Here is a 22145-nt window from a genome sequence, read left to right as displayed (position 1 = left end):
TTGAGGCATATGCATTTCATTGCACTGACATAAAAACCTAAAAGTAAACATGTTAAAATAAAGATTTTTAGAAGAAGTTAAAGAATTTAATAATTTCAGTGATGTTTGAGTCATCCCAGATATCTTTGGTTTTACAGTTCCCTTGTCCTATTTTAAAATTATTTTTATATTCTATTTTTTGAATGAAGGATCTACAGATAAAATGGGGAAATGACTAATTACTCTAGGGGACAATTAAATTAATATAGTTATGTTAAATAAATGTAAATATAGGGTGTTGTGGCAGCAGGGTTAGGGCTCCAGAGGAATGTACCCACGCCTCCGTCAGCATATGCACTGAGGGCTGTCCGTAGTCAGTCCAGATGTAAAGGGGTAGTTGGCAGATTGAGATGGGAAATCTCAAATGAGTACTGGCAACTCCACTTTTGTTTTCTAGTATGGCTGCCATTACTAGTAACCATCTGAAATCAGTGAGTCACCTAAGCTATTGTTCAGTTTTCTGGTGTATTGCACTAGATTAAACAACAGTGTGGAGCTAAAGGAACATGTGTTTGGCCCTGAGTTGCAGGAAAGGCAAGTGTTAATTTTGACATTAGTAAACTAACATTTTTAAGCAGAATTTTACCCTTGCTGTCGAACAGTTCCATCCTGTGGATGGAAACAAAAAACACCCCAATCCCCCAAAAAGAAGCTCAACATGAAGAAACGTTTTTGGAGGGAGAAAGTAGCTGAAATGCAAACTTTTTCCTAAGTAGTTTTTTTTATTGTTAGTCATTTATTTCTCTGAGTTTTAGTGTCATACTAGGACACAATGCTGGAGGGTTTATTTTCCACCTAGTAAAAGAGAGGTATGGCTACTTTTTGATTTTGTATCCTAGTCTATTTAAGTCTCCTGTAATGTACATTTAGAGATCAAAGACAGGTTTCTTTTTTCTTTTTTCTTTTTTTTCCTTCTTTTTTCTTTTTAAATGTCTAAATAGGAATTACTGAAGCGGACTCCAAGGAAGCACAGTGACTATGCGGCACTAATGGAAGCCCTCCAGGCCATGAAAGCTGTCTGTTCCAACATAAACGAGGCCAAGAGACAAATGGAAAAATTGGAGTTTTTAGAAGAATGGCAGTCTCATGTTGAAGGATGGGAGGTACTGTCCTAAGATTTGTCACTTTGTATATTGAGGGAGTAAGAGTTTTCAACAAGCATATATTGTACTGTTTTTGTGACCCTGAGGTACTGTCAGCTCCTCAGTTCTGTGAAATCTCAGCTTTTATTAGGGATCTGCTCTGTAAATTGTGTTGTCCATGACTGATCATCTCTGTATAAAATATCAGACTTCCAGGAAGGAGGGCAAATATTTAGTGTCAGCCTTAGGATATTGATCATTTACATCAACATGCATGTGTGCACACATACACATCTATAAATCCTCATTTAACTGCTGCTGTGATTTAATGCTGTCCATGGCTGCCTAATTGCATTTTGTCTGGTTGAAAAAAATAATTGATAGTTTATTATTGATTAAGCACTGAGTCCATAAGTTTTTTTCAGCTTGTAGGTAGTCCCTTACTGTTTGCTGAGCTAAACTAACATAAATGTATTCAATAGAATCTGTGTAAGACTTATTTTTTTTCCATAGTTTGCAAGTGGAAGCTCTTTAATGCTTTAGTTTGTGAAGAAACCATAGGTCTGTTTCTGAGTTAGTTTTCAATAGTAACCAGAAGAGCCACCCTTTCCCTTAGATAACAAGATCAAGTACTTGTAGTAGTAGAATCTTCCTTTTGTATTATTTTGAGCACTATCATTAGTTTATACAGAAAGATAGATGTAGATAGGAACGTATCTTTAAATTGCCTGAGTTTTTTTCTATTGAAACATCTGAGCTGCCTGCAGTGAGATGAGAGGGAAACACAAGTGCAGTTCCAGTAAAAAAAAATGTAAGCAATGTAAATGTTTTTTAAAAACCCCATTTTGAATGTAATACACTTTTTTTTTTTTTCAGACACAAATTTCAACATGGAAGTAGTTCTTCCTTTTTTGAATGGTTTGCTCAAATGTGCTACTTCTCTTCCTAAGAGAGATACTTAAGAACTAGAGAAAGATATTTTTATCCCTTTAAGCTCTGTGGAAGGCTTGCTGACTGGAAAAGGTAGCAAGGAAAAGGTATTTTTTACATGGTAGTCTGATAGACTGAGACCTGATCTTTCGGCTGTGTAGTGGGAAACGACATTTGTACAGTGCAGAGAAAAGAAAGGATTAGGGACACTGATGGGACACTGAATCAGAGAAGGCTTTGAGATAGACCTGTCTGAACTTCAACTGACACAGTTTGTCAGGAAGTGTGACAACTAAAAACTAGAATATTGATTAGAAGGGTCAACTTTTAAGTAGATGCTCATAGTAATAGATGAAACAGCAGAAAGAAAAAATAGTGTCTACACAGTTCTGTTCCCTCTCTACATCTCCTCCTTGCCACCTGCTGTTTCTTGAACTTGCTGTGCCTAAGTACACACTCTGGTTCTGCAGCCGTGGATTCAGTCTCTCCGATGCTTTCCAGAAGAGTGCAGCAGAACAAGTAACTATCTGAAGTAAGCATAAAAATTGTGCTGAACAAAGAACCTCCTAAATACTGCCCATGACACCACAATATTATTTCCTGTCTGCTCCACATGAAATCTCCTGATCTGTGGACTTATGCAAACTTTTGGTTTGTTGTTAATTGAGTAGTATGGGAAGATTTGATTAATTGTAAACATGGATTAAGCAACCAGTTTTACTTTAATCAAAATTCTTTGTGTTACTTCAGTGCATTGTGGGATTTGAAATGTATCACTCAAGGTATTTTTCCTGTGTAGCAGCATTTTCAAGAACAGCTCAATTTCTGTAATTGGGCTAGGTATAATTAGAGCACAGCAACCCTCTTATGCTCGAGTTCAGGGCACTGTAATCATTTGGTACAGGACTGTTAGTATAGCACCTTCCACAAAAATTCACTGTGCCTCAAGAGAAGGAATTTTAGCAAGTAAAAAAGCTATATAATTACTGGTTTGTATTCAGACAAGCCTTTCTACATTTAGTTTTAATCTTCAATCTTAATTATTTATAAAAACAAAAGCGTCATTAAAGACAAATGACTTGTGTGTGTGTACTCACGCTATGATATCATTTGTAGGATTTTGAAAAACAAAGGACTAGTTAGATAAAGTAAACCTCTAAATGTTGTAATTGAGAGGAGGTCTAGTTGACCTAACACTTTCCAAAAGAAGCAATATCTTCACAGCTGATTTTTTTAGACTAGGTGAAAATAAGTTTCTTTTTTTTAATTAGCTTGAACTTGCTGACATCAGCAATAACTTGGAAAGACTAGTGTATGTGAAATTAAAATGCATTAGACATGCTTGTACAATAACTTCATGATGGAAGCAACAGCAAGTTAAGTGCTTATAGTGCTGAATATTTTATGGCAAGGAAATTTGTTAAATAATCCTTATTGCCTATCACTGACTTTATTCCTTCTATTATTTTCAGCTTTTCAATTAAATTTTGTACTGCACTGTAGTGATTAATATTATTCTACTTGATTTCAGTGCCTGACTCTTACAGATATTTATCAAATCCATCTTAATGAATGCTCTGCAGTGTAGAATTACAGTATTATTAACTCAGTGCATCATTAGTCATGGAAGTCGGTTAAGACTGTTCTCAAACCTCTAAACCTGAAAAGGGAATCCACTTTCCTGCATTGTTTCTTCTGAACCCTTAGTAAGGCATACAGTAGTAAATATGTTTGCTGTTGGAAATATATTAATAAGTCAAGCTAACAATAAGAAAGGATAACAATACGGACAGAAGCATGGGAAACAGTCTGCTCAGAATGTGTTCTGTGAACCGTAACATAGGAATTTCCTTCCAACCTTGTGGGTTTTTTTTCTTTGGTTGTTGTGTACCCACAACCCCCACCCTCCACCCCAATTTAAATTTAGGATTTCACTTGTGCTTGAACTCTGAAATGGCATCATTGTTTTAAAATACTATGTTTTCAGTGGAGTTATGTGGTGCTTATTGTAGTTTAGCTGATCAGGTCTGCTATTATCATATGGCAACTACAGGGTGCCCAATCTGGCAAAATTGCACTGATCTTAATATGCGCATCCTTTTCAAACATAATATACAGTTAGTCCTTGAAATGGTAAGAATCCCAGAGCATGTATAAGAGCTAATCGTATTTTGAATGATTCCCAACAACAACTACAAAAAACCTCTGAATGCAATGTATGAGAGTGGATTTAATTAAATAAACATCTGGTTTTCTGCATTGCCTAAAAATAAAGAGGCAAACTTGTTGGAGATTTCCTTCCAGAAGGAAATGCTTTAGCACATTGCTTGGCCCCAACTAGAAGGAAAGGAAAAAAACATACAGACTATTTTTAGAATCTGATCAAAGCATGGCTTGAATTCCTATACATAAGTGTCACAAAGTGAAGCTTTTCTTTATTATGATAAAAATACAGATTCATGGAAAAATGGAACATCTGTTTCAAGAAAGTCATTATACTAAAAATTTTCTTTCTCACTTAATTTCCTAAGTGGTTAAATTTATTGGCCTGAATTCAGAACTTGTGTAGGTGGCTGTTTCAGCTGGAGAATGGCTCAGCAACTGAAGGAGTCTGTCAGTAAAATTTACGTGGAAGTTTCAGTGAGAGAAGAAAAAATAAAGTTGTTGCATTTGTTGTGATCTGGAAACTGAACAACAGTGTGAGTCACGGACCAATTTAGTGACAATAGCATGGGATATTCTGTTCTTTTCCATTCTGCCATAACAGCAAGTAGTATTTTAATAGAGATTTCTGTTATAAACACCAGAAATTTTGGCCCTTTCCCCTATTTTATTTCTATTTCCTATGCCCATGTGCAAGTACTGAAGAGTATGTCAATATCTGTAAAATCTGACATTTATCACTGTTAATGTGTTGGCCACTGAATCAGTATGGTCAGACCTCTGTGTTTGACTGAAATTTGCCTGGAATATGTAGATAAGTAGCTTTTGTAACAAGCAAAACCAACAAATGCTGCTTTTCATTGCAAGGTAATAAAAGTCATAAATTTTAATCTCAAAGATGGGTATTTAGTGACTTAAGGATTTTTTAAAAACAAAAAAAATACTGTTTTAAATTTCTTGCATATAGTCTCTTTCCTTCCAGTGCATTTTAAAGCATTTATTTTATGATACAGTCATGGTAGCCCACATTTCAGACCTCTTGCCCAAGCCTTTGCCTTAGTGGAATGATAGGTGACTGACTGGCAGCCAAAGGTTGCTAGAAGCAGTTTTACCTGAACAGCCTGCAGGCTCTGAGATCTTACAGGCTTTTAACTTCCTTACCAGCTGTCTTGATAAACCACAGAGTCCTTGGCACTAGTGCTACCCACAGGAGAGGACTGCTCTAGTTAGATGTTCGGAGTCTTCAGTGACTCAGTAGGATAGATGGAGGAAAACCTAATCTAGATTCACAGTATAAACCTGCTTTGCAGGTCAGTTTTTTCCAATTGAATCCTTTATATGTTTTATTGGAAGATGATTAAAACAGGTTTATTTCTACAATACATGGCATTTCCAAATTGACCTATTACAAAAATGCTGGTTTCACTGAAAATGCCCCATCAGTACTAATTGTGGGTAATTTAAATGCGTAGAAACATGAATTGCAGCGTAGTAGTAATGATTTTACATTTAGGTTGAGCAACTGCATGATCTTCCCTTACAAGCCCTGAGTATAAATGTACGTATTCATGAAATCTTTGAAATAGCAAATTACTTTCCAGGTCCATATTGCTCATATTTGAGATTTCCATGGTAATTTCAATTGAAACATTTAGTAAAAACATGCTTGCATTAGAAGGTTTTCGTAATATTTGTTAGAAAAGTATGGCTTGTAGGTAGTATAGTTCAGCTTTAGCTGTGCAGTAGATAGCCTCACCTGCTTCTGGGACAAGAATGATCTTTCATCTGTTACTGCAGCCTCAAACCTTTCCCTATGAGGGAGACAGCTCGGAGTTGGATAAATGAATTATCCTGCTGGGCTGGATATCAACTGTAGCTTGGTGCTCCTGCTTTAAAGCCATGTGGAGGTTCAAGGTGTAGCTACATCCTTCATGAAATCATTGTTTTAGTTGTCAGTCCTTGTTTGAATTGCATGGTGGATATGGTAGTGCTTGTGTGCCCTCTGCTTTATCCTTTTTTCATCATGTTTTTCATCCCTAAAGGAAGCGCTCACCCCAGGTGTATAGACAGCAGTGTTTTCACATAACATGCCCTTCCTCTTCCTTTCAACTCCATGCCCACCTGAAGTCTAGGAACAGGCTGACCCTTACAGTGTTACATAGACAAGAGGTTGGCAGGTTTTTTTTCTCTACTAGCAGGCTTATGTAGGACAGCCAGATGTGGCTTCTGATCCTGTTACCTTATTCCCTGGAATTCAGCAGATAAACCAGCAGTAACAAAATTCACTGACCTGTGGCCACACCAGCACAGGTTGTGATCTTGTCAGAAGGTATCTGATAAAGTGAACTGAATGCTGTTCAGTGTTTGGATAGGAGGGCCTCCAAGGGAAAAAAAGTATCTCTAGAATGTTTTTTTCATCATTTAGCAGTTTATATTAGGAAAGGAAGAAAATGAAGATGAAAGCAGTAGCAAAGGGTAGTAATGTGATACAGATAATTTTCACTGCCGTATTGTAATGTTGAACTTGAATCATGAATGAAGTAAATCCTGACGATTCACGTAGCCTGAATTATATATGTTTTAAATATGTATAAAATATGGTATTTTATAACTTGATGCAGGCAAGTAGCAGATCTTTCTAGGACTGTTGGAAAGAGATTGTATTTTTCTACAGTGAAAATGAAATTTTTATGTAAAAAGAGATGAAATGTTTTCATAAGACCCTTTCTATGAAAAAAATAGACCCTTTTGTAGAAAGCTGAAACTGCTGATACGATTTTGAAGCCTTAAGCTGAATTTTTTTGGCTTCCCTACAAAATAACCCCAGATTTCCAGCAAAACTGAAGTTTTCTGTGAAAAGAAACAAGAAACATTTAAAAAATATCTATCCTTTTAAAATGCAAATTATTATTAAGTACTATTCCAGCAAATTTTAAAAGCAAAATCAGATATTGTTTACTCCTTTTAATACACAAAGACAACGAAATAGAATGGAACAAAATTATCTGCTTTTCTGTAGTTGTGGTCAGCAAGCATTAAGTACAGCCCTAAATTATGCTCAACTTATATTACTGAGTGTACTTTTAAGGTGCTCCAATATTTGGTTTTAAATAAAACTGTAAAATTAGTGTGCCGGCTTCTGGTTCTGATGCTGTCGTAGGAAGGGAAGTATGGTGTAGTCTCTATGGATGATGTTCATTTTTGGCTCCGTTCAAACCTAAATGGAAATGAGTAGGTAGGTAGTTCTGATGCTGAAGCTGCTTTATTTAGAGACCTGAATTGTGTTCCAGTGTGATGGCTGTGCAATGTCTCTTATCATCTCTGTAAACAGACTGCATTCGCCTCAGAACAGTCTGAGCTATTGCTCAATATTCAGGGATGTGATGTACAAAGGATGAATGGTAAGATGAAGAGCTGAGAGCAGAACCCATGATTGCTTCTTGGCTCTTAATTGAATGCATTTTCCTTTGGGCTACTGTGGTTAGATCAAGAAGAGGAAGTAACTACAGCTATTGCAGGCATAAGTCACTCAGATCATCTGTAGTTGAAAGGAAAGTCCTAGCTTTTGTGGGTTTCCAAGCTGGCTGTTGACTGCCTCAAGTTAGGAAACTCCTCAAGCCATGGATGGGTATGCTTGATGCAGCCAGCAGGCATAGTTATCAATAAGGTCACATGGCTGGATGCATATAGCTCATGGACAGGAGCTTTGCCCCACAAGCACGTGGATTTTCAGAATAGCAAAATACACCTCCGAATTCAAGGCAGGCTTTCTTGAGAGGTAAATTTCTCTTTATAAGGCGTAGAAATGCCATGACTTTTTCACAGAAGTATTTTGAGGAAAATGTTAAGCTGTGTTAATTGCTTCTTTTTCATTAACCTTTATGAAAATGCCTGAAAGAATGATCTACCTTGAAGTAAAAATGAGGCATGAGAAGTTTCATTTGAAACATTTAAGCTTAGCAGAATTCTGATGTCTTGAGATTGTGTTATGAGGAAGTATGCTAGACAGTCTTAGTTGTATGTGCCACTAATAGTTTGCCTGACTTTTAAACTTAGCTGTTTTTTGATTTTGTGTTTAGCTTTATTTAATGTAGAAATATATACCCTTGATGATGTTCAAGTTACAGGTTGCTTCAGCTTCCAAATTCATCTTGGCATGGATTATGTCAGACATTTCTGACTAAATAGTAAAGTTACTGAGGATAAGAGTTGTTGTATGAAGTTGGCCTGATTTTTCAGGAGTGATCTTGTGCACATACGTAATACAATTTGGAAACTTTAGCAATTAAACCACACACCCTCTCCAGTTAATGGCAATACTGAATGAATACAAAGCTGGTGTTAAGCATCATTAGAAATTATTATTTAATTACAATGTAATAAATTACCATGAATTTTATTCTTGGCGTTTCCAGAGAATCATTATGGTTGTGAGTTTGTATAAGAAACTTTTCCTTAATTGGTGCACAGTCCTTCAGTTCTCGCAGAATAAAAAAATAATCTCTTTCCAATTGATTTTAGGGGTCCAACATCACAGATACGTGCACAGAAATGCTGCGAAGTGGACTACTACTGAAAATTTCAGCAGGAAATATCCAAGAGAGGATATTTTTTCTTTTTGATAACCTTTTGGTCTACTGCAAAAAAAAGCACAGGTAAATGATTAATTTATACTTTCAAAAATAATGTATTTTTCTCACAGCAGAGCTAATCCTTTGTATGCTGTTTCATAAGAATATTTGAACACCACCAATGTGTTTACTGCAGTTAACTGCAATATAAAAGTCAGGATTTTTAGAGGGGAACTGTCACCCAAAGAGAAGTATATTTAATTCAAACATTGGAAATATTTTATATGAATGCAGAATCCAAATGATGAAAGGGACACACAACCTGTTTTGTCAGTCTTCCACAACAGGTTATATGTGGTGGCCTCATTCTCTTATGCGAAGGGTCAACAGACTGAATTTTCAGTTCAGACAAATGAGTATTACGGCTTATGCTATAAAATAAATCTTTACAGATTCAAGAGTTTCAAGCCTTGTATTTCTAATCAGGGAAAACAGCCAGGAAGCTGCTGCTTGCTGCATTGCAAGGAGCAATACCTTAGTTTAGCAGTAAGCTTCTGCAGTTAATATTTGGTGCTCTTATGCTTCTGAGGAATAAGACCTCTGTGTACATGCATCCCTCTTGGAACTGCTTCTTTCTTTGACCCAGAACCTGTTTTTGAGTAGCCACTGAATACATGTTACTGTATAGATCCTTGATAGATTCCTAGATACGTGAAAGACCTTGAATATGGTCTCTTAACAGCGCTGCTGAGTACCATTATCTTTGCTCTGTCTCTGCACACTTGTGAGTGGTGTCAGAGGAAACTCCCATCATCGACCTTAGTGTCCAGTTGAGAAAACTGACTGCAACTGCTGAAACAGTAGCTTTATAAATCCAGGTTCTACGGTCATCACCCCTGCCATGCCCATTGGATCAGTGTGAGTGCTGCAAGATTTTCAAGGGTGGTTCCAGATTTGATAGCCAGCTTTCATCCTTTTTTTTCCCCAACTGTCTTTTACTAGTACCCTGGATTGTCTGTAGCATCCAGATGAAAGATGTTTTTCTCTGCACCCGTAATATCAATTTGTTTAGATTAGTGCTCTGGCTTGGCAGTGGTCCTATTTAAAGGATGAATCCTGACCTAGCTGCTTTTGAGGGCTGTACATGAGAGGATGGTCAAGTGAAATGTTAATGCTAAAATGTACGCTTAGTGCATCTGAGTGAAGGTAGCTGGTCATGCAGTCCAGCATGTGGGAGCACCCAGCACCATCAGCTTTGGGATGAAAAGACTGAGGGCAGCCTGATGACATAATGATTTCCTCCTCTCCCATTGCTTTAGCTATGTGTGGGGAGTAGTGTGTGCTTTTTGTCTTCTTCTTGCTACCTGTTTTTGGTGGGGGCAGATGAGAGGGATGGAGATAGGAGGGTTGGATAACAAAGACCAGAAGTCTTATATCTGTGTACCACAGCATGTGTTGCGTAGTCTAGTTGTAAAATCAGTAGTACATATACAGCTACAACCATCAAAGTAAATGGAAGTTTATGCATAAAATGCACAAATCTGAGACCAATTTTTCATTAAGGCTTTAAAATCTTATTAGCAACCCTTGTTGTTTGCTGTGCTATATAGTTTATATATGGTATTTTTCATACGAGGTTTTGCATAGGTCTCATCATTCAAAAGTATTATTTTAAATGCTTTAAAAATTATTTTCCCAAATAAGTTTATGCTCGTACTCATTTTGTCATACATAAGAGCAGGTGGCTAAGGGTTGGATATCACTCTCCTTCTGTGCTAACTATAGGGATGTGACCGTCCCCCTGCACTGGGCACTGGTGAGGCCGCCCCTCGAATGCCGTGTTCAGGTTTGGGCCCCTCACTGCAGGAGGGACACTGAGGGGCTGGAGCGTGTCCAGAGACGGGCAGCGAAGCTGGTGGAGGGGCTGGAGCACAAGGCTTATGAGGGGCGGGTGGGGGAACTGGGGGTGTTTGGCCTGGAGAAAATGGGGCTCAAGGGGGGACCTTATTGGTCTCTACAACTACCTTAAAGGAGGTTGTAGCAGGGTGGGGGTTGGTCTCTTCTCCCAAGGAACAAGTGGCAGAACAAGAAGAAATGGCCTCAATTTGCACCAGGGGAAGTTTGGGATGGTTAGTGGGGAAAATTTCTTCACTGAAAGGGTTGTCAAGCACTGTAACAGGCTCCCAAGGGAGGCGGTTGAGTCACCGTCCCTGGAGGTAGTTAAAAGTTGTGTAGATGTGGCCCTTAGGGATGTGGTTTAGTGGTGGACTTGGCAGCGTTAGGTTAATGGTTGGACTTGATCTTAAGGGTCTTTTCCAGCCTAAATGATTTCATGATTCTATGGTAGACTTGTGGTTAGATTCACTGTAGCACTTGTGGAGCTTCTTGCTGAACCAATATGTTGGGAAGATGAGACTCATCAGTATGTGGTGTAGAAAGTGGTAATTGTGGAAAGTAGCCATGAACCTTAGTGATAAAGAATGTCTTGTAGGGACCTTTCCACATGGTAAAGCTGCTGAGTTTGTTCTGTAAGAACTTTATTCAGACTGGACTGGAAATGATTTTTTTCCCAGTAGGTTACCACTGAAGAAGCTGCTGACTAATCCTAAGGAAGGTTTAAAAATCTTCTTCCTCAGTCAATATTGTTTCCTCCTATAGAATACTCTGTTAACAGGGAAGCATTTACATGTGAGAAGATAGTTCATTTATACTTCACTAGCTATAGTGAATCACTCCTTTGCTTTTGTTTCAACTCTTGCTTAGGTTGCAGAACATTTGGAACAGTCATAGTAGGAACCATTTAAGAACCTTGTGATTATACCTAGTGTTGAATACTGAATTTATTTCAAGGATATCCTCCTAAAACTTCTCAGTTGCATTTTTATGTAGACTGGTTAAATATAAACTAAGCTATTCTCAAAATTTCTAATTTTTGCTAGATTTTGTTGTCTGACAATTACAATTAAATTACTGATTACGTAGTATCTTTTCACTTGTCCACCTATGAATTACTTATTTTTGTAGCCATATTCTAGTTAAAATGCACTATTAGGTGAAAAATCTCAAAACACACAACAGGTCTGCGATTTCTTTAGTTTTGAGCAACCATGTCCTACATGTCGTTGGGTGACATGTAGCTGGATGTCACATGGTGACGTCTCTGATGACATGAGAATAACTCAACTTAGAACATAGTTTCAGAGTTTATGGTGGGAAATGAATTAGTTATATGCCAGCAAGATACTTTGGGTATTGATTGGCAAGTAGGTAAAGAAAGTGTTGCTCACAGGAGGTTTGTATTTTGGAAATTTTACAAAAATTGACCTATTTTTATAATATGAGGTATTTTGTGTAATTTTAAAGCATCCTTTTGCTGTGGAGTTGTATAAATGTAGATTGCTAAATTTGGGTTCATAGGTACAAAGGTCACTAGAATTATTAGATTTACTTCACTTTTAAGAGAAAAAAGTATGTAATACTGAACCTTTATGCTTGGTGCTGTTTTGTTTTTTGAAAAATATATTATTCAATTTTTGAATAAGAAATTTATGCCATATTAGATTATTCATTAGACTGTAATGTTTGAGAGGCAGGTCATTTTCTGAAGTTTAGTACCTGTCTGGAGTGAGTGAAGGTCAGAATTCAGACGATTATACCTTTGTTTGATATACACTCTTTACCATCGTTATAGGCAAAAATGGACAGAAAAATCATCTCTAGCTTGTCTAAGGTGGGAAAACCTACTTACAGCTGGGGTTCTCAAAAGGCCTTGACTTCACTGAGGACAGAGTTACAGCAGTGCACACTGCTTTGGAATACACCACTGTGAAACTGCCACAAAATTTTGGCAATTCTGAATTGTAATTCTTGGTTAACCCTTATGTGAGGAAGAAAGAATGTTGTCTTTATTCTTCCATGCATAAATGCCATTTATGAGGCTAATATGGGTAGGTCAAGATTCATATCCAAAGGTGTTCTTATTTCATTTTTTCAGTCATGCTACCCTTGTGTTGAATTTCTTGACTAGCATAAGGAGGCTGCATCATTTAGGAGGAAAGATCCTCTCAGTACAGTATTTTGTCTTTGATGGCAGACAGTGGCATATAGATACCAAAGTGGTGGGACAGAGCTTTTACAGATTGGAACTTCCCTGATAAACTCTCATGTCAGCCACCAATTTGCAGCTTAGTCGTACCAGAGATGGATGTTGTTTGCATTAGGATCAGCAGTGCCCCATTCAGCAACGGTTTCCACAGTTCAACTGCACATGTATAAATGTATTGTGATTCTTACAGTAGTCTTTAAATGCTACATGTCCAGGTAGTGGTGCAGAAACATAGAAAAAGGTGGTGGATGACATGCCTACCTGCTCTTTCTTTTATCAGGCGATTGAAGAACAGCAAAGCATCTACAGATGGCCACCGTTACCTTTTTCGGGGCAGGATAAATACAGAAGTGATGGAAGTAGAGAATGTAGATGATGGAACAGGTGAGTATATTTGTGTTGCTCATTAACAGAGCAGTCTTTTGAGGTGGTGAAATCAAATGCAGCTTTGTGATTTCTTTGAGAATGGAGGGTGCTTCTTATACTCAGAAAGCAAGAGTAAGATGCCACTTTAAGAGCACTATCTGCTTGTATCAAAACTCTGCTCCTGTGACAGATCATTGCTTTCATACATTATTAGCTGGGCAGTTGTAGATGACTGTTTTACACAAACATGAACAGAGTAATAAAATAAAGTGATATTTGTTGCTCGGCTGAAATCATATATTTAACTTCACTTTACAGCATTCCAGTGCTCTTAAACGATATTATCCCTAGGTATATGATATATTTGTAAAAGCAAACGGAATAGTTACCTCTGTTGGAATGAAACCTCAAACACCATAAATACTGAAATTGTAAAATAAGTGTTTAAGAAAAAAGGAAGGATGCTTTAAATACCTTTAGGGATATAATCCCTATGATTGCTTGAATTTTCCTGACACACATTAGAAAAGTGAAAAACCAAAGTAGTCAGAGAAATGTCAACTTTTGTTTTAGAAACTTGAGTTTAACGTTTGAGCTTAACTGTTATAATTTCCTTATGATTAATAAGGAAAACCTTAATAATTTTCAGCTATTTAATGTAAAATTATAAAAAAAAAAAGGGGGTGGTGGTGGCGTGAAACCTGCAGTGGCATTGCAAATATGTAGGTCTGGAGGAAATTTATGTGAGTTATATATTACTTCTCCTGATTTAAAAGTAGCATTAGGTTTGTCCTACATCTATGGATTCCAAGCATTTCTTAATGTAGTTCCTTTCTAAAATTGAGCATTAATGACAAGGATCCTACAGCTCAAGTAAGCTTCATAGAAATCCTTAGTATAAGTTAAATATTTCTTTAAAATCAAGAATTTTTGAAATTGTGTTCCTTGTTTTAAAAACAGTTTGCTCACTTATTCTACTGGGTAGACTTGGAGAACTGTTTGACTATTGCTCTTTTTGCGACAAACCAGTTTATTGGAAGACTGTTCTGTCTGTCCTCCATCTCTTCTTTTTAAGTCTTTCAACCTGTTGCCATGGGTCATGTTTTCTAAGTTTTTATTACTTTTTGTGTCTTTTGGAATTTTGGTTTGTTTTTTTCCCCCTAGTTTGTTACATTATGAAGTGTCCAGACCTGAAACTTTACTGGTGCCAAGTGGAAGAGAATAATTACTGTAGTGCTGCATGTGGGATGTCTGTTACTAATCCCAGGATTGTCTAGCTTTTCTGAGAGCATTATTTTTGATTTTTTAGTTTGTGTTTCAGAATCCCACACCAGATCCTTTTGTGCATTACTGGTGCCTTTTCCATTCTGGTTTATACTGTATTAATATCTGAGAGTAGGTCCTAATAATTACTTTATTTTCTGTACTGAATTTTGTCTTACTATTTCCAAAACTTATTAAGCATTCAGAATTCATGTCTTGTTCCTGAAAGTTCACGCAGTGCTTCTTGCCTGGGTGCCATCAACAAAGTTATTGCTGAACTGTTTAAGCTCTTGGTAGAACTAGGGGAAAATGCTGAACATAAGGTGGAGCACTGTGGTGTCACACTTGGTTAATTCTCTTTGGTTTTTATACATTTTTTTGTAAGAACTCCTTGACATCTGTTTCAGGCTATGTGCTTTACCAGGCCCGCAAATTTAATTAATGGGTTAGAGATACCTGTGGGTACACTGTAGGGAATTTCATCAATCCTCATTGACTTGAATATAATTTATCCAATATTCTATATGCTGCTGTTTCCCTTTTCTGGCCTGTATTCCTGCCCAATTGTTAGCTTTATTTGTATGAAATTTCAGTCAATGCCTTTTTTTATGCAAAAAAGAAAGTTGAGTGTTTCAGTCTTTTATGTTATGTATTATTATTACATGCTTTAGAAATAGGAGACAGTTTTCCTGTTTCCATTATGTCACTTTCTAAGAGGGTATCTCTTAGAAATCTTGACATTACTGTGGCCACAGAGGCTTATACCCACCATATTCTTCCTGATGAATACCCCAAGAATTCTGTATCTCTTTTCTTTCACTGGTTCTGATACCAGATACTGCCATGCTTTTAGTGTTGGCTTTAGCAAATATTTCTTTTTTTCCTCCTTCCATGACTGCCCTGCCTTTCTCAAATCTGTCCCACCTTTCTTCATTTGTTTGTTGTAGCTATTCAATCCTTGATCCCTGTCACACCATCAGTTTTCCTTCTTACTTGTTTTCTTTCTCAGTGAATCTTCAAGTATAATTTGGCTAAGCACAAATCATCTTCCTTTCTATTCCAGACACCAGTAGTCTGATTTCCTCCAGCCACAGGACATTTTGCTGCCATCCCCATTTCCTACAGCCTTACACATTTTACTGGAGGCTGTTGTGCTTCCTTCCCACTTGCTCTCCTGAGCTATATCAAATCTTGTTGCCTTTATATATGCAACGTGTCTAAAATCTGTCCTCCTTTCCACACTTATGAAACATCAGTTAATGGTTTGGTTATTTTGATTTCTAAATTATTAGGGTGGCAGGTGCCCCATCCATGAAACATCGAAGGTCTGGTTGGACAGGACTCTGAGCAACCTGATCTAGTTGAAGACACCCCTGCTTATTATTAAGGGAATTGGACTAGATAACCTTTAAAGGTCCCTTCTAAGCCAAACTATTCTATGATTCTATGGTTATTTTTACCTGCTTTTTTCCCCATATCCTTGCATTTTCCACCTTCTGCATTTCAGTTTGTCCAATATCCTAAAGTATTTTTTTCTTGAAATTATAGCTATTTTACCCCTCCTTTCTATGGTTCTCTTTGAAATGTGGAAATGTCTGTGCTATTTCCTGGGCCTGTAGCACCTTTCTGCCCTTTTCTTGCCACCCTCTCCCCCTGCTTTAGAAAAAAATACTTAATTTTTCCTTCCTTCTGGTCAGAAGTGTATTCCCTCTCCTCACACTGATACTTTTTCTTTCACTCGGTCATGATGCCCTTCTTTAACCTTGCTTTGTCTTGGTTTCTTTACTGTTCTGTGTTCTTGTTTTTTATTCCCTGTAGTCATCCACATTTGAACTGTAACCTGGTGCTATTGGGCTGTATTCTTTGTCTCATCTCACTCATAAGTGTAGTAGTCTGGCTGTCTGAACCTCATTCACATTAGCTTTGCATGTGCTTTTTTTGGCATTGTATTATTTTATTTTCTTTAATCATCAATTACTGATCACTTTCTATGTGGAAGCTCTGCGTGCAGAGTACTTATATATTCGTATCTATGCATGACTCTTTCTCGTGTACTCTTCATGGGTCTCTAAATGTCTGTAAACATTAGACTTTTGAGTCCAGATGATGCTTCCACAGTTCTTTACAGTAGATTTGGGGATCCTCTCTTCACTTGGTATAAGAAACCATAAGGCTCTGCGGAACACGAGCATTCGCTCTCAGCATTGATAGATGTAGGAATGTAGTTTTCGTTGTTCTTAAGTAGAAGCACAGAAATAGGAAAACAGATTCCCAGTGGGATTTATTGTCATGCTAATGGCATGCCTACAGAAATTAACAAAGCTTTTTCTGAAAAGCAATTTTTCTTTGATGAAATTAGGCCTTGGCTGAGCAGTGCAGTTGGTGTAAGCTTTCTTTTTTGTTTCAACATCATGAAGCATTCTGGTTTTTTTTGATTGCACTGATTAAAGTGGAATGTGTATTACTTATTAGGGCAGACTATTTGTGTTCTTAAAACAATGTGGCTACGCAACCACTTGCAAGTATTAGAAATTTGGTATATTGTGATGGTATTGTTTTTTCTGTGTTCAGTTTTTAAAATTCAGTTTTGAGAGAAAAGTATATCTATAAAGGCATTCATCTGCCATTAAGTGAATGTTATTCAGTTTATGAATACAAGCACTTGAGACTTAGGAAATTCCAGATTTATGGTTGCTTATATTATCTTAGTTCTGTCCCCTGTTATCTTGAAATGAGGCACAATATAGAAAAAGCACTACATGATAATAGTAACCAGAGACTGCATCAGAAAGTATACAGAGGGGGAAAGGAATGATATTATGCAGCAGTTATTTCCTTGGTATTTCTGAGCATCAGTGCTCCTAAGAACTTAAAGTCTGAGAAGCTTAGAAGTACCTCAATACAGAGATTTCTGTTTGGTACTGCAAGAGAAGAAAAAGAATCTATTGTATATGGCTGTAACAAATAGCTTCACAGGCATCTCTCAAAGGTTTGAGTCTTGAATGTTGAACAATATATTACAGTTCAAATGGCAAGCTTTAATGTATTATCAAGTATCTTTTGTCATCTTTTGTCACCTTTTCTTGGGAAGTTGGAGGGTTAATGATTTGTTAAGCATGCTTATTCAGACTTTGCATGGGGCAACATGAAGTCTCATGCTCTTCCTCCTTCTGTTAACTATTATATCAGGTTTGCAGATCCTTTGTTTAGCCTGACTGGCAGCTGTTACTGCCTTGATGTGAAGAGTGTGCATATATCCTATGCAGCTGGCCAGTCAGAACTTTCATACCTGCTGGCTGACTGGCTGGCCGGTATGTCCACAGCTGTTGGTGAGATTTTGTTCCATAACCAGTCCAAAAAAGGTATGAGTTTATATGGGATGATAGTGTAATGCTGAAATACTTTTCAGGAGACTATGGGCATGGGTGTACTGGGGAGAACAAATTGCTCATGGGAACCTTGGAGAATTGTAGTCATGGGGAACGTGGGGAACAAAAGAGAAAGCAGGGGTGTTGCAGTTAAATGCAGAGATTGAAATTGAGCTGGCCATCACAGGAGTGTGTTACTATTGCAAAACTGGGTGATAGCCACCCGTTTTTCTCCACTTGAAAACATTGCCATCTGTGCACATTAGGCAATCTTAGTACCTAGCTAGGTTATTGGGCTTTTCACAGAATTTGGACAAGTTTGTAGTGGCATGAGATAAATGTGGTCAAACTGCCAGTGTTCTTGACCCTGCAGTTACAGAGTTTCAGATGCCAAGGATGCTGCACGTTTAAAATGTCATCTTTACATAGAGATACTCAAGTGGCTGGATGAGCCATTTTTTCCAAACTAAACTGCTTAAGTGGATACCAGTTTCCTGCCCAGAGTGAAATGCGAGGATCTGAATCTATTTTTGAGTCTGAGCCATCATTTTTTACCTTTTTGGCCACAATTTTAACTGCTGCAGTTCACTGCATTAGAAATCATAATATTTGCCTTCATTACATGGGTGTTGTGCTGATAGATATATGCAATAACAAAGACCACAGGAAAAATATCACCCTGTAGTTTTATATGTATTAGCCTGTAGCTTAATAAATAAACAAAAAGGTGCAGCTAGGGCCATATTGCAAGGTTTGGAAGTATATGCTCAAATAATACAAAGGGACCTTAACCTTCCTTCCTCCAGCTGTGCCTTTGATCTCCAAAGGTCTGTGGTCTGTCAGCTGAGAGCTTCTGTCTGAGGCTTCTTTCCTTTCACTGATTTGTGACTCCAATTTTCTGACATTGCGTGTCACCATATGATGGCTAGTTTTCTAGAAACAGTGTTTTTAAAGGCACAAAGAATATCATGTATATGTTATGTGAATAAAAACATGTATATGTTATGTGAATAAAAACATGATAAATAGGTGATATAAACATGATGTTGCAGAAATAACTTAGTTCGTTCCCCCCCACCCCCTCTCACAGACTTGCTTGTGCTTTCTTTACACACTTTGAATACTAGACAGTTTTGTTGGTTTAGAAATTAGCCATCAGTCTCATGAGTTCCTAGTAGATCCTGACATTTCCCAGCCCAGTATACAAAGCTTGGCTGCTTTCCATCTAATTAAAATGCAGAGTTATTGAAAGGATACTAGCATGTCTGCTGAGATTTATGATAAATCTTAGCAAGCATGTCAGCAAGGGTTTCAGTTTTGGAAAATCCCATCTCATTATACAAAATAGGGCTGAATTATGAAAAATATTTACAAAGAAAAAAGCTCTGTACTTATTACAGTAGGTCAGGGCTGGCCCTAGGACTTTCTTGCCTCTTAATGAAAGTTTGTGGTGAGAAAATGTTGACCTTTTGATTTTCTTAGTATTTTGTACGGTGGTTGCTAGTTCTAGTTTTAATCTGTATTTTATGCAAAAAAATGTATTTGTTATCATGAGGCATTTATGGCTTAAAATTTTCCCCCAGGAAATGCATGTAATCATAGTGAAGGATATTCAGGAGTGTTAGTTTTGGAGAGGAAGTCTGTTTAGCTAATTTCTGAGGAAGATTTATGGCTAGCATGTTAAAATCAAGTGTTATAGAAGTGAAGAAAGACTAATAAGTAGTAAATTGTCTGATTTTTATAGCATAGTGTTTACATGTTAGAAGTCAGAAGTTCAAGATATCTAAGGACATCAGCAATTGTTACCTCTCTCCTATAATGTGCACACTGAACATAAGGCTGTTAGGAACGTATTTCAAAAATTATGCATTTTGTTGATGCATTTTTTTTTTTTAAATCGGGGTAAATCTTGTATTGTATTTCAACTTGTTTTAACAAATAAGTGTAGATATTTTTTTATTCAGGTAACCAGTAAAGAGATATCAAATCTATATAATATGCTTACTTGTCATACAGAAATTGTATTTCCCCCCCCTGTATATTTAGTCCTTTTAACATTTTAATAGTAAGTCATTCAATCAGTACAGCAGCTTTGAGTGATTTAAGGGGCAAAACCACAATGCTGCTTTTTAAAGGAATTATTTATTACAGTTTAACATGAACAAAAGTACTCAAAGTACCGTCATCTGTTCTTTTAATAGGACTCTGCCTGTTTTAGTGTTAAGTTTATACCTTCTTCCATATGCTAGGCAATTCTCTGTTACATTTTAAGAAGGACATTATTTATTAAAAGTTAAAAGTACAGCTTATTAAGTTATAACATAGTTCACAAGCAGCACAGATAACTTTAAGTTAATTTTTATTCTTCTTTATTTCCTGAGCTTTATGTGTAAAGAGTTCTTAGTAATTATAGAAACCGTTGCTTTTTTAAGTATTGGTGCTCTTTAAGCCATTCTGTCTATTCCCAGCTGACTATCACAGCAGTGGCCACACTGTTATTAATGGCTGGAAGATCCACAACACAGCAAAGAACAAATGGTTTGTATGCATGGCAAAAACCCCTGAAGAGAAGCAAGAATGGCTGGAAGCTATTTTGAAAGAGCGAGAGAGGAGAAAAGGTAGGTTAATAAACCTCCTTGTGTTGCTTTGCCAGAAATCCATGCTGTATTTTTATGTTGAGATATAAAGCAAAAACAACTGCTAGGCAAACTTGTGGTGTCAAGTTCAGCTAAGGTTTATGAATACCATCTTGGAAAAAATAAATCAAACTTGTATTGGGAAGGGCATAATGGCTTGAATCATGTAGGCTGGTAGCGAATGCTGTTTTGGAAGTGGGGAGATGATTTAATCTATGATTTTGCAGCCGATCCTCAACCAGTATAATTTCACTGAGGCCTGTGTACTGTTATGGTTTGTAATATATGACGGTCTATTCTAAATGTCTTGTGGGATTTGTATGCTTTGCTTCCCTTTTGTGACTAGCTTTTTGAATCACTGAAATGAGCAGGTTGTCTGTGTTGGATCTTCATGCAGATGATCCAACATGAAATAGTACAGAATATACCCACAACCTCTTCTTTGATGTATTCTTCCATCTCCAAGAAAGTAAGAAATCACCATTGACGAAAAATGCCTTTTTGAATAACTGAATTACGTTGGAAGAATACTTGGTTGAAATATAGTCCTGATCTCAAATGCAACCATGAATAAACTCATGTATTCAAGATGAACACAGAACAAAGTAGGACCAGGGAAAGATGATGCATCATCATCTTCTGGAGCTAATTTCATTTGCAAGCTAAAATATCCTAATCAATAATGATGTTTGGAGCCTTGTTATTGAAGGAAAAGATGATGTTGTAGTTAGATCTGAGATTTTTTTCCTGGTCTGTGCAGATTTTGTGTCACCTGTTGCAGTAGGCATTGATTTGCGCCTCCATTGTAAATGGAGACCAGCAGTACATTCTTCTGTCTTCTGAAGTTGAATACTGAACGTTTGTAGGACATCTTCCGTAGGACCAGAGTTTCAACTAGGGTGTCTGAGCGCCGGCTAATTAATAGTGACATCAGGAATTAATAGTAGAAAAGCTAAAATGATGCCTTAGATGCCTCTAAAAACTTAACATTTTAAAAATAACAAATGAAAAAGCAATATGATTAAGATGGTGTCAAATACAACAAAAACCAGGTTTGTCTGCTTCTCTATGGGGCCTTGTCTGAAACTGGCTGAAAAGGTTTTTAACAAGTTGCACTTCACTGTTAAGTTTCTTAGCTCCTCTAGACTCTTGATACATTTAGGTAAGAAACAGAGTAAGTAGGAGTATTTTATGTTGAAGTATTCTTTCTACTTCACATTATACTATTGAGCAGCTGGTAGTTGAGGTGAGTGTGCACCAAAGCCTGCCAAGCTTGAGGACAGAGGTCGCCATCCCAAAGTCAAGCCATGGATTTTAGCATCCAATGATTCAGGGAAATTTTCAGATCCTGGCATTCTCAGTGGGTTTGCCACCAAGGAGACAGCCATGAAAGGAGGAGGAGGGGATTTTGTATACACTTAGTTAGCAACACAAAATCTTCAAAAGTAGTTCTTGAAGATCTCTGTTAGTGTATGAATATATACATTTATCTTACCTTCTCCAGCACAGTGATTTTTTTTTTAAATGTCTGTATTAACATTTCTTGCAAAGCAGGAGGTGCATCAGCTTAATTGCAATCAAGTTGCCAAACAACTTGGGAATCAAACACCTCTCTTTTTAGA

The 22145-nt window shown here is 37.1% G+C and overlaps 1 protein-coding gene across 2 annotated transcripts in view; it reads left to right on the top strand.

Annotated features, from left to right (window-relative positions):
- PREX2 (phosphatidylinositol-3,4,5-trisphosphate dependent Rac exchange factor 2) overlaps positions 1-22145 on the top strand; it is a 180909-nt gene that overhangs the window by 55106 nt on the left and 103658 nt on the right. For both annotated transcript variants that reach the window (XM_055705100.1, XM_055705099.1), the window contains 4 exons: positions 981-1142; positions 8736-8869; positions 13171-13274; positions 20356-20505. In XM_055705100.1, coding sequence (XP_055561075.1) covers positions 981-1142; positions 8736-8869; positions 13171-13274; positions 20356-20505 — 550 coding nt within the window. The remainder of the gene's footprint in view (positions 1-980; positions 1143-8735; positions 8870-13170; positions 13275-20355; positions 20506-22145) is intronic.

The sequence above is a fragment of the Falco cherrug genome, chromosome 3, assembly GCF_023634085.1.
Source record: "Falco cherrug isolate bFalChe1 chromosome 3, bFalChe1.pri, whole genome shotgun sequence".
NCBI lineage: Eukaryota > Metazoa > Chordata > Aves > Falconiformes > Falconidae > Falco > Falco cherrug.
Note: the sequence above shows the minus strand (reverse complement) of the source record. Positions and strands in the feature narration are given on the sequence as shown.